We start from the raw sequence: 13,162 nt of genomic DNA, 5'->3' as shown, positions 1-13,162 counted from the left end.
CTGGGGGAGAACAGCAGAGTAGAAATGAAGTAAATAAAGTAATAAATTACAAGTGCATTCAACAGGCTTGTTTGAGTAAAAGCTGGCAAATGAGCCTAATAAAGTCATTTTATTACAATTAACACCAGATGGATATGTAAATCCTTCATTGTTGGGGAGGAGGACATTTCTCTACGAGACTGTCTCCTTTTCACATGTTTCTAATCCAAAAAAATGGACAATTCTGATTATATGTACCTTGTGTTGGTTACCACCCTATTGTTACAAAGCCAAGTAACAAAAAATGAAACAAAACTACATATTCTTGATACAGTTTTCAGGGACTCAGGGCACATTATTTCTGTATTTATATGGCATTTCTACCCAGTGGGTCCTTAAAGCAGCTAACACACACAGAAAACACAAAACAATATTTTGTAACATTTACAAAGCTATGTTAAAATACAGAGAAGGCCCAGGGGTGTGTCCCAAATTGGGAAAACTACACAATTGTGTAGTTTTCCTGTTGCAGCTGCTGATCCAGCACAGCAGCAAAGGGGATTCTGCAGGGCAGGCGATAAGCAGAGAGCACTGGCTCTGATTTCAGTCCAGTTCAAAGTCCTTCTGGAAGGGAAAAATCCTTTGCTTGGTCAGGAAGGCCTGTAGGGGCTTCACATAAATGTTAAAAAGCATGGAGGATCAAGACTGAACTCAAGATACCCATGCATCTGTGGCCAAGGGGCCCAATGAAACCCAGGACATCCTTCTACAACCTAAGGAAGTAGCAAAACCAGCGTAACAGTAAATCTTCTAAGCCCATCTTAGCAAGGTGATTCATAAGGTACCACAGTCAATAGTACTGAAGGCTGCAGCGCAGACCAGAAGGGACACAGGGACACACTTTCCATATCAGTGTACAGGCAGAGATGATCACGGCAACCAAGGCAAGTTCCACACAGTGATCAGTTATTCACTCACAATAGCATCTATCTGTTCCAGAATCTTCATAAACTGCTCAGCAGTTCCCTTTATTCGCTTGTCCAACTGGTTAAGAGCTTCAGTTTGAAGATTCTTTGCTAAAAAACCCTGCAAGGAAAATAGGTGTTTTATTGTACAAGAGCTTTATTCACGGCATACTGGATGACAGCCACTCTAAATGATAAATAATACAGAGTGATCTATCACAATTTTGCATAGTAAACATATAATTTAATTTAATATTGGAGCCAGTAAAGAAAGTGGCCAACTGAGAAAAGAATTTATCCACCACCACTGAATGATGTAAAAGTAATGCATATAAACAAGCAATGAAAAGAATTTCATGCACATTTAGTTTTATGTTACAAGAAAACATTCTGGTGTGAAATGACAATTAAGGTTTGGGTTGTACCCAAGCACCTTTTTCACTCAATCTTGGCCTATTCCCCTCCTTGTTATAGCTCCTGATCCACGTGGCATTTGTCTTTTCTGTCACAAGAACCCAAATATAGCCCTTTTTGAAAGTCAAAGGCAACCCCTTCCTCTCTTTTTCAACAACGGAAAACCTAGTTGGATCCAAGCTTTGTCATTCCACTACCAAGACACATTACAATAAAATCATTCCTTTATTTTCTAGGCACCACAATGATTTTTAGGTTCCAAGGCAACCTGGCACCTGGGATTTGTTGAACTCTACCTTAAATTTATTGTGCTTCTTTTAAAAATGTAAATATATAAGGGAAGGGAAGAACTGGACAGGAGTCAAAATATTCTTTCTGAATTTTGGTACAGAATGGAATTTCTAATTGACATTTCAATATAGCTTAACAGAATCCCACATTGAAAGAGGCCGCAGGGAATAGTGGGGCTAAGCACTCATGCACTGAAAATATTGCTTGAATTGTTTTACCAGTGCCAAACCAATTTCTAGGTTCTGGTGGCATTTCTCCTGGAAAATGTAAAAGCACTCTTCTTAGTTTTAAAATGCTGAATTAACAAAAATGCCCAGTCAGAAGAGAACTCAAATGGTTTAGAATTTACTAAGCCAAGAAGCTCTCTTGGGTGACTTATTGAAATCCACGGAAGGTAAAAGGAACTGAGGTTTCCTGACCTTCTAACACCACCAGAAAATTGAATCTACATGGGTGAGACAAGCAGTCACAACACAGTAGGTATATTCAAATTGTGAATATTAAAGAGTAATTTCATCAGAAAACAAAGAATCTACCTACCCCTACTCAAACTTCTGGAATTTTAATTATATTTTATATTTATAGACTTATCGCTTCTGGCCAAGCAGGCCCTCAAAGTAGTTCATGAATGTACCCTGAAGCATTTGAAAGAAAGAGCACCTTTAAATACAAAGACATGTCAACCATCTGCAATAGTAAATTATTCTAAAACTATATCAAGCAGTTCAAAAGTATATAGAAGGTGAAATGTTGTAACTAAAAGCAACTTACTTTCTGAATACCTCCAAGTTCTTTATTAACTTCCTCTATTTTTTTGGCTATCTGCTCTGCTGATTTCTCCAAATCTTTTAATTTCTTTAACTCGGTCTCTTCTTCAGGACTGTTCTGTACGTGTTCAAACAAGACAATATTCTTTTACACACCTAAGATTTCAAGTATTTTTTTTAAAAGTACACTGAATTTTTAAAAGTTTTAAAAGCACAATTAACAAAGATTTACAGTGCTAGCCTAAGCAGAGTTACTCCCTTCCAAGTTCATCGAAGACCGTGACTTCAGAAGGGTGCAACTCTTCTTACGATGACACTGCTAGAAGTCCATTATTGTTTCAGTTCAACATCCTGGCCTCTCTCTCTACTTTGTAAATTTGTTCAGCAACCTCATCTTTTTGAAACAGGCTCACAGTTTGAATGGAGAAATAGCATAGTGAAGGTAGGTGTTCCTACAGTCTGACACTATATCTACCTACAAACTTGTTATGTCCTCATGCAAGAGAAAAACAGCAGTTGGGTAAAATGCGATCTTAGATGTTGTGCTTTGCACGGAATCATTTTTATTTGGTGGGGGAAGAGCAAATATTTTAAACATGGCAGAAACCTAAAATCACAAAGATTGATGGGCAAGAAACGTCAAATAAGTAAAAATCATATGATTTTGTTTTTGCATTAGTTGTTTCATTATTTTCAAGAAGATTTGTTTATAGCCTTATATAACTTTCAGAAAGGCAATTAAGACACTGTAATAAGACAGGAACAAGACAAAAGAAGTAGGGAAAGGAGAAGAAAGATGACAGAAAAGAGAATGGGAAATGCATAAAGTAAAGAAAGGGGAGAACCTAAATGAAGTTACGTATGCAAACCCACTGAAGAAAGCAAGCCTTGGCGCCATTTTTTAAAAGGCATTTAATGCCAGTAAATCAGGAAATAAAATAACAAAGGAAGCAGAAGAGAAGGCTCTTCTTTGCCCCCTTTCCATCTAGGCAGCGGCTCAGCATCCCAAGGAGCTTCTGTGGCGGGGCAAAGGGCAGAATGATGTTGGGTTACCTGCCAATGCCACATTCAGGCAAAACAAGGACATGGTGTCAGCATGTCGACCAAAGCTCTAGCAACTCTACAGTATTACCACAGAGTGTCTAGAGCATTAACCTATGTCATCTCCAGGATTTTGCCCAGATGTCATGCTAGCCTGAAGTGCAATGTCATTTCCCCCCCCCACCCTCCCACTGCCCCGAGAAGAGAGGAAGAGTGGAAGGCCACATCCTGCTCATTTCTCTCACAACCAATGGACACAACATGGAAGACTGAAGGGCAAATCCCTGCGTAGCCAACTACTACCACCTATACACAAAAGCACATTGTCAGCCACATCTGCACAGCTCGGGCTACATAAATGACTAATAAACATTAATAAATAATCCTACTACAGGTCAGGCTCATATTTCACTGTCTTTTATTGATCACCTGCACAATCTATTTTATCTTTTCTTTCTCTCAATTAGCAAAAAAAGTGAGTAAGGAAGGGCTGTGCGCGCCCTGTGCTGGAGAAAGGCCCAGATTCCCTGCCAATCACAGAGGGAAAGACAACGGCTCACGTCTGGCAAATTTCTCTAGACATATTCTACAATTGTCACTGACTGAACACCAATAAAATGAAATAACCCCTTCATAAAAGGAAAGTTACCCTTTTCCCAATCAGCATAACTTTACAACCATTTTTCACGCCAAACACTGACAATGGCTGTTCCATTTCTTTCAGGGATTTTCCTAAAAGGGGAGGAAAAATGATTTCAGAAACTCCAAAACAATGGGTTTTTTGCATTTAATCAAGTCAAAAATAATTCAAATTTCCTACACACACGAACATAACCTCTGCTTTAGTTAAAAGATTTAAAAGCTTCTCAGCTGATTTTGGGTCCTCAAAGTCTTACCTAAAAGCCCGGGCAATGCCTGCTGTGTGTGGTCTCGCTAGAACTGTTTTCTGACTCACTTTCTGCTGTTTTTATGCTCTGGGCGAACCTTTAAGGCTGGGCTTTTAAATAGGTGTTGATGTTTCCAGCATGTTTTACTTTGCAATCTGCTTCAAATATGTTATCCGGAGAGGTGGCATAGAAATTTTCTGAATAAATAAATACATGCACTAGCACTACTGGTGATCCCTGGTGTCAATTGGGGGGAGTGTTATTTTGCAAGCAGATGGATGATGGGAAATTGCACCCCTGTGCCTATGTGTCAAAAAAAAAATTCTGAAGCTGAACACCATGGGGTGGTATGGGATAAAGAAACTTTAGCAGTCTAACTGGCTTTGTGTACCTGGAGACATTGGTTGTAGGGTGCTAAAGTGCCATTTGAAGTCTAGACTGAACATAAAAATTTACAGGCACTGCGCACCCCGCACAAACTTGGTGCCAAACACCTATGTTGGGTGGAGTTCTTCTCCAAGCTTAATTTTACACTAAAGCACCTCCCTTGTAAATCTAACTTCCTGGCAGATGCCCTCTTGCGCATGCCCCAACATGAGAGCCAGAGAGAGCAAGTGATAGACACAATGTTTTCGCCAGCTCAATTGGGGGGGGGGGGCGGCAGTAACCACCAGGAGCCAAGCCAAACAATTAAAGCAAAATGCTCCCTTCATGAACTGGGAGGAAAGAGTCAAAGAAGAAGCAGAGAAAGAGGGAGACGCCCTACCCAAAGACGAACTACAGAGGGAGAGGGGGGAGGATGGTACCGACAAGGTAAATTGTATATTCCAGCCAGTTTAAGAAGGGAGGTGTTGAAACAGTGTCATGATTCCAAGTTGGCTGGCCACTTTGGGTATCTGAAAACATTGCATCTGGAACAGAGACAATTTTGGTGGCCAAACATGAGAAGGGACATTTCTCAGTATGTATCAACTCGCCAAGTGTGTTTGATGGGGAAAAGCAGACGGGGAAAACCACCTGGTCTACTACAGCTCTTAGAAACCCCCTCTCACCCATGAGCTGTGATCTCAATGGACTTTATTACTGACCTCCCCCTTTCGAAGGGAAAAACTGTAATTTTAGCGGTGGTTGATTTGTTCTCTAAGCAAGTTCATTTCATTCCATGCTCCAAAATTCCAACCACAAGTAGACTAGCCTCCCTCTTTATGCTACACGTGGTCAGAATGCACTCATTTCCGAATAAGGTAATTTCCGATAGGGGAGTCCAGTTCGTTGCCAACTTCTGGCGGGAGCTAATGCAAGTAGCAGGGATCGAACAAGGCATTAGCTCCACCCATCATCCTGAGACCGATGGGCAAACAGAAAGAGTTAATCAAGTGCTGGAACAATTCTTAAGATGCTACATAAATTACCAGCAGGACAACTGGACTGATTTTCTAGGTTTTGCAGAATATTGTTATAACAACTCGGTACATAGCTCCATGGGGGCCTCCCCCTTCATGATAGCCCATGGATATGAGGGCACAGCAATGCCATTTCTGAAAACCCCAGCTAACCACAAGCCAGGGGATCTGTGAGAATGGTGGTCTAACTTAACAACCCAACGGGAGATAATTAAAAAGACTCCGGAAAAAGCTAAAGAGGATTACAAAAAATACACAGACAAAAAAAGGTCCATCCCTTGGAAATTACAAGTGGGAGATCATGTGTACATCTCCACTAAACATCTCAGAGGGGAGCAACCTAGTAAAAAACTGGGGTGGAAATTCTTAGATCCATTTCAGGTCAAGAAAATAATCAATGAAGTGACTGTAGAGGTAAATCGACCCAAGAATTTAAAGAATGTTCACCCGATATTTCATTTCAGCCATCTGAAAAAAGCTCCCCTGCCTGATAAGTGGCACCCGGACTGCAGAGCCCCCCCCCCCCCCGCCGTGGTGGACAGACCACTGCACCATGAAGTGAAAGGAATCCTGGACTCAAAATGGAAACGGGGAGAAATGTTTTATTTAATTTGTTGGATGCATTTTGATGAAAGTCAGAGGGAATGGGTAAAAGCCCCAAAACTTGTAAACAAATTTCACAAGGCTTACCCTAACAAACCGGGGTCAATGTGAGGGGGGAGACCTTCTTGGGGAGGGTAGTTTGCCATATATGCCTGTCTGCATATCTGCCATGAATGTATTCTGTGTTCATATCTGCCACGAATGTATTCTGTATTACGTACTGGTCCTCTGAGGGCATGAGAAGTTTCTTATTGATGTTAAGGCAGTGGGTTATCTCACAAGTATTTACTTTCTCTTTCCCTGCTGCCTCCAGCAAGTGTCCTTGAAGGCTGGCTGCAGCCAGCTCAAAATGTGTCTTTCTTGGGAACTGAGATGATTTCATTCTTCGTTCTGTCTAGACTAAACCTACCTTCTACCTGACAACCTCCTGGCTCTTTCACACCCAAAAACTTTAACAGCCCTTATCCTGATGACAGGAACGTTCCCAATAAATAACACCAACCCCAGTTACGTCACTTCTGCCAATGCACATGTCTGAGCACCTTGAACTTGCTGAATCTCTAATAAAGTTACTTCAACCAATACACCTGCGAGTTTGCTGTGGAGAACTTGGGGATTCCACCTGCCAAGGACTGACACCTGGCCGCAAGGAGGTTCGTCTTGCCTCAACCAGGGCCAGGACCTTCTTGGTTCTGGCACCTAGCTGGTGGAACTCTCTGTCTCTGGAGGCCCGGTCTCAACAAGATCCGCTATCATTTTGCCGGGGCTGTAAGATAGAAATGTTCTGCCAGGCTTATGGGGGTTGAGGCAGATGAGCTACCCAACGGGCCCTTCCCAGGGAGGGGGGGGGGCGCGGATATGTGCCAACTCTACACTGGATGAATTTTTAACTGCCCTGTCCATTGGCCCTAAGTGCAAATATGAGCTGCCTGTTTATGCTGTATTTTATGGTTGCTACCATGTTTTAAATTTCTGATGTAAATCCGCTGTGAGCCCATTTGCAGGGAGAATTTTGTTAAATTCAGTTTAACAAAAGCTGCTCACAGTCTCAAAATTTTCATTTTAAGACTTGTTCAACATTTCTTAGTATTCAGCTGCCCAGTCTCTCAGCAACATCACATTAGATGAGCTGACACATCTCTGCCTCCCAAGCCACACTGTGACATCAGGGCGATTAGGACACTCCTGGCTAGAACACATCTGTGGGCGACATACAGGACTCATGATAATCGATTATTAAACAGCAGGTTACTTAAGACCTTCTATTTGTTTGCTCAAATATTCAGTACAGACATTTTCTTTAGAAGCAAAGAACTACATGAATCTCAAGATGATTAAAATTAGACCAAATATTAAATCATTCTTAAGATTTCTGAAATGTTGGATTTGTGCCCACCTTTTTTCAGCAAGTTGAATAAGCCCATTATTTCTCTCATAAATTGCTTGCATGTTAAACTGATAAAGAGAAAAACTCAAATATGAAAGCAGCAGAAATAATAGCCAGGATTTTTTTCCAAACTGCATCCAGTATTGGGAAACTAGATTAAAACATCTACCTACATACTGTGAGCCACCAAGTAAAACTCACCCCAGAGGTTACGCCAGGACTTCTATATGTCTCCATTTCTGCTACCAGTTTGGGATTGCAGAAACAGCAGCGCTGTCAAATACCTAGAAGGGTAACAAGCTTCCTGAGCCATTTCCTGGTCTCTCCGGCTAAAGCAGGCGGCCATTGGAAGAGATCATACTGAGCAACACGGACTGACACCACGTTAGGATGCTTTGCAAGTTTTAGGGAGGAGCCACGAGTCAGTGATCAAGCACATGCCAGGCATTAAGGTCCCGGGTTCAATCCCCGGCACCTCCAACGAAAGCATCTCAGGGCAGCCAATGCTAAGAAAGGCCCCTGTCTGAACCTCTGGAGAGCCACGGCCAGCCGGAGAACACTACACTGATGGCCCAATGTTTTGATTCAGTATCAGGCACTCTAGATATCTTCATACGAACTGTGCCCGTCTGGTTCACACACCACTGTTCGGAAAAGTACTAATTAAACGGGGGGGGGGGGGGAACCAAGGAAGAAAAATTAAGAATGCATTGTTATCATTTTCTGTAGAAATGCCTATCTCATTGCACAATATGTATTTTGAAGATTTAAACATTTCACAATTTATTTAGGGATGGAAATAATGAAAAGTATTCCTGTAACAGTTCAAAAAGAAAATCAATCTTCACTCACACAGGCTATAAATTAACCAAATAAATAAATATATAAATGTTAGATACCTTTATATATCAGTTTCTGAAAAGACAGTGGAACTCCAGTTACTTGTTCAATTAAGAGAGCCATGTCACGTACTGTGGGCTGGCTATCTTCTTCCTGAGAAGCAATCTGAAGACTGTGCTTTTCATTACCTGGAGGCCGTAATAAGAACAAATTCAGATTGCCGCCTGGGCCACCCCAGTCAGCAGTGGGATTGCCACTTTCAACTTGCCATCCCTCCTTTTCTTGAAACAGCAGCCTGACATACAGGAATTTATTTTATTTATTTCAAATAAATAAATAAATAGACATGCAGGAACTTAGCAGGTGCGGCCTTATTATTTATTTTAGTGTATTTTAATCCCGTTCTTCGAGAATCTGCACAATTCTCTCCTCCACTTTAGCCTCACATTGTGAGGTAGAAGATCCAGAGGAGTTAGCCGTGTTAGTCTGTAGTAGCAAAATCAAAAAGAGTCCAGTAGCACCTTTGTATCATGCATCTGACGAAGAGAACTTGATTCTCGAAAGCTTATGCTACAATAAAATTGGTTAGTCTTAAAGGTGCTACTGGACTCTTTTTGATTGTGAGGTAGGTTAGACTGAGAGATTGGGTGGGGTCCAGCAATCCATGTGTGCAAGGATCACAGATCTTCCCTTTGTTCCCATCTACTCAGCATTCCTTTCCAAACCTAGGATAGCTGATTTCCAGGATCATGGGATCCAAGGGGGTTAATAGCTATGTGGGTGGGAGGGCAGCACGAGGAGGGGGGCGACTGCCCTCTCTCCTGCAGGCAGAAGAGGCATAAGTGTGAGTTTCACCCCTTTCCTCTTCCCAACCCGCATGGCTGTCAGTCCCCAACGGTCCCACAGCCCAAAGAATCAACTTTGTCAAGAACAAATAAAAGATCCACATCCACCAGCACCTTCCACAATACACTATTAGATCCAACCTAGTGATCAACTCAAGATCACACAGCAAGATGAACGACAAATGGGATTTATTCATTTGTTTACTTCTTTTATGTATCAGTCTTTCTCACCAATGGGGAATTGAAGTGACTTACTTGCTTGGAAAACAGTACCTCTGTTATTCCTGGAGTACAATCTTTTCCTCTTTCAAAGTTCTCCAATCTTGGTACAATCGTTGGGCAAAAGCACCAGGTCAAATTAACCAAAGCATTTTTGCAACAACTCTCCTCGCCTCCGTTTTTCCTTCACCCCACACCCCTCCAAGGTAGATTTTGCTGACAGTGTGTGGACTGACCCAAGATCACCCAGGAACCTTCCACAGCAGAGTGGGATTCAAACCTGGATCCCGCCCCCCCCCCCAGATCCTAGTCTGATTCTCTAATGCTGAACCAACACTCACCCTCTACATCACACCAGCTGTCCCTGGTAAGTCACAGGAAAAGCAGGATTTCTCCATCCTAGGGATTTATATATATAATTATTTAGGGTTGTCAACCTCCACGTGGCAGCTGGAGAACTCCTGGCTTTACACCTTATCTCCAGGTGACGGAGCTCAGTTGCCCTGGAGAAAATGGCCACCTTGGAAAGTGGACTCCTTGGCATTATGCCCAGCTGAGGTCCCTCCCTACCCCATCCTCTCTTGGCTCCACCCCCAAATCTCCAGGAATTTCCCAATCTGGAGCTGGCAACGCCAACTCCTGTTAAAGATAAGGGCAGGGGGGGTATGCTGTACTTACTATTATTTACTTCACTTATACTTCGCCCTTCTGCCCAATGGGGACCCAGAGAACCTGACCTCATTCCGCTCCCCTCCATTCATCCTCACAACAACCCTAAGAGGCAGGTCAGGCCGAGAGGGAGTGTGTTACTTGCCCAAGATTACCTGGGAAGCATCTGAGGGGGGAGCAGAATTCGAACCCAGGTCTCCCCTTGGGTTGCCAGCTCTAGGTTGGGAAATTCCAGGAGATTGGGGGGTTGGGGCCTGAGGAGGACAAGGTCTGAGGAGGTGAGGGACCTCATTAGGGTATAATGCTATAGTGCCCACCCTCCAAAGCAGCCATTTTCTCCAGGGGAACTGATTTCTATGGCCTGGAGATCAGTTGTAATTCCAGGAGCTCTCCAGCCACCACCTGGAGGTACAGTTGCCAGCCTCCAGGTGGTGGCTGGAGATCTCCTGGAACTACAACTGATCTCCAGGTGACAGAGATCAGTCCCCCTGGAGAAAATGGCTGCTTTAGAGGATGGAATCCATGGCATTATAACCGGCTGTGGTCCCTCCCTGTCCCAAATCCTGTCCTCACCATGCTCCACCCCTCCAATCTCCAGGAATTTCCCAACCTGGAGGAGGCAAGCCTAGCCTCCTCGACCCAAGTCCTGCGTGTTCGCGGCGCTTTTTCTCACGTGCGTTTGTCCCAAGCGCCCACGAGCCGCGGAGGATCTGCCTCGCAGCAGGGACCAGGCGCCGGCGGGCAGGGCCGCCTCTCCCCCGCACTCCCCGCACCGCCGGCCGGGCCGAGCCCCGGGCCGCGCTCCGCTCAGGCCGGCCCCTCGGGCAAGGCTGCCCAGGGAGGCCCGGGCGCGGGGCGGGCTGGCGCCGAGAAGCCGAGGCGGCCCCGCAGAGGCCCGGCCGGCTCCTCCGGTCGGCCCGGCTGAGGCGGAGCCGAGCCCTTACCGTAGGTGACGGTGACCATCAGGGCCGCGTTCCCGCCGGGCACCGCCATGCCGCGCCTGCCTCGCCGCCGCCGCCCCCGCCCGGCCGCCCCGCAGCAGCGCTTCCTCCCTGGCCGGAAGCGGCAGCCAGCCCGAGGGGAGAAGGGCGGGAGGCGCGGGAGGAAGCGGGGCCGCCCGGAGCCCCTCAAGGCCGCCGCCGCCGCCACTGGCCTGGCTGCCTCGGAGCAAGGCCGCCTCAGCGCCCGCCGCCTGCGGGGCACAGGGGCGGGGCGTCGCCGTGGGTTTCTTCTCGCCCCGTCCCCACCGGCGCCTTCCCCGCGAGGCGCCTGAAAAGGACACCGCGCGGTTGTGCCCTCAGGAACCTGCCGGCGCTGGCCCGGCCCCGGGGGGCACGAACACAACCGGCCCGAAGGGAGGAGAGCAGGAGGCGAAATGGAAACAGTCAAATCCAGTAGCCCCTTTAAGACTAACCACGTTTATTGTAGCATAAGCTTTCGAGCACCACAGCTCTCTTCGTCAGACGCATGGAGGGTGAGAAGAAACTGGCCAGTTCCATGCATCTGACGAAGAGAGCTGTGGTGCTCGAAAGCTTATGCTACAATAAACGTGGTTAGTCTTAAAGGGGCTACTGGACTCTTCACTATTTTGCAAGGACAGACTAACACAGCCGACTCCTCTGGATCTATTCAAATCTGATCAAGGGAAACATGGCAAGGGCGGGTTTAGCCTCCTTCCTCAGCCCTGTGGTCCCTGGATTGCTTCCAGATGGTGGGGGTGGGGGCTCCCAAACAGGCCCTGTAACAGCAGCAGTTTCCCCTTTGTTTCTGAGAAAAGGAGCTTTATAAAAAAAAATTCCCCTGGAGAAAAGGGAGCCAGAAGAGCCCTCCAAGTTGAGTTTCCCGTGTAAGCTTCCTGCTCGCCACACAGGAGAAAATCCTGTAGAAGTCCTCATCCAGAAAAGCGGATGGCCAAAGTAAATTTTGTTAAGCTGCCACTTGATGTAGATCAAGATGGATAGCTGTGTTAGTATGTCTGTAGCAGCAGAAAAGAGCAAGAGTCCAGTAGCACCTATAAGACTAACAATTTGCAGTAGGGATGAGCTTTCTGAAGAAATGAGCTGTGGCTCACAAAAGCTGCTACCCTACCACAAATTGTGTTAGTCTTATAGGTGCTACTGGACTCTTGCTCTTTTCTACTGCCACTTAATGTGTTTATTTTTGCTTGTGTCTTAGGCTGCTGCATTGAGCAACACCAGAGAGCTGAGCATATGCAGAGTGAGGGTTTTTTTTTTTTTTAACTACTAGCCCTGTTCCCTGCATCTTTTACTGCAGCCTCCTGGGTCTTTTGCAGGTGAAGCTTTTCCTAGCATGGAGGTTATTGAAAAAAACTTCATAATTTTATTTCTGGAACTCGTAGGAACAATGCTAAGAACAGGGATGCCATTTTCATAGCATAGGTATTATTTCTCCAGCTCCCCTTTTTGGCTACAGGCAGGGCTTTTTTTCAGCTGGAACGCGGGGGAACGGAGTTCCTGCACCTCTTGAAAATGGTCACATAGCCGGTGGCCCCGCCCCCTGATCTCCACACAGAGGGGAGTTTAGCTTGCCCTCCGCGCTGGTGCAGAGGGCAATCTAAACTCCCCTCTGTCTGCTGATTGGGGGTGGGGGGCGCCACCAGCCATGTGACCATTTTCGCTGAGGATGATATAAACTTTAAAAAACTCCCCCCTTGTTCCAGCTGACCCAAAGTGACGTCACTGTGGGGTCTTGAGTTCCACCGCCTCTTTTCCCAGAAAAAAAGTCCTGGCTACAGGCATTACAGATGAGCGGGCCTTCTGCTTAGCTGTAACCACTGGCAGCCCTGTTCAAGTTATCTTTTTGCCCCAAGAAAGGGATACTCATCACCACTG

At 45.4% G+C, this 13,162-nt stretch overlaps 1 protein-coding gene across 1 annotated transcript in view; it reads right to left on the bottom strand.

The window, feature by feature from the left end:
• The window catches only part of BAG1 (BAG cochaperone 1), a 28,244-nt gene extending 16,717 nt beyond the window's left edge, over positions 1–11,527 (bottom strand). Inside the window, exons 1-5 of the mRNA XM_054991984.1 lie at positions 11,255–11,527; positions 8,637–8,765; positions 4,107–4,189; positions 2,421–2,534; positions 958–1,065 (exon numbers count right to left, since the gene is read on the bottom strand). Coding sequence (XP_054847959.1) covers positions 958–1,065; positions 2,421–2,534; positions 4,107–4,189; positions 8,637–8,765; positions 11,255–11,303 — 483 coding nt within the window. The 5' untranslated portion in view covers positions 11,304–11,527. The remainder of the gene's footprint in view (positions 1–957; positions 1,066–2,420; positions 2,535–4,106; positions 4,190–8,636; positions 8,766–11,254) is intronic.
• Positions 11,528–13,162: the final 1,635 nt, after the last annotated feature.

The sequence above is a fragment of the Eublepharis macularius genome, chromosome 11, assembly GCF_028583425.1.
Source record: "Eublepharis macularius isolate TG4126 chromosome 11, MPM_Emac_v1.0, whole genome shotgun sequence".
NCBI classification, from domain to species: Eukaryota; Metazoa; Chordata; class Lepidosauria; order Squamata; family Eublepharidae; genus Eublepharis; species Eublepharis macularius.
This window is presented reverse-complemented; position numbering and strand designations above follow the sequence as displayed.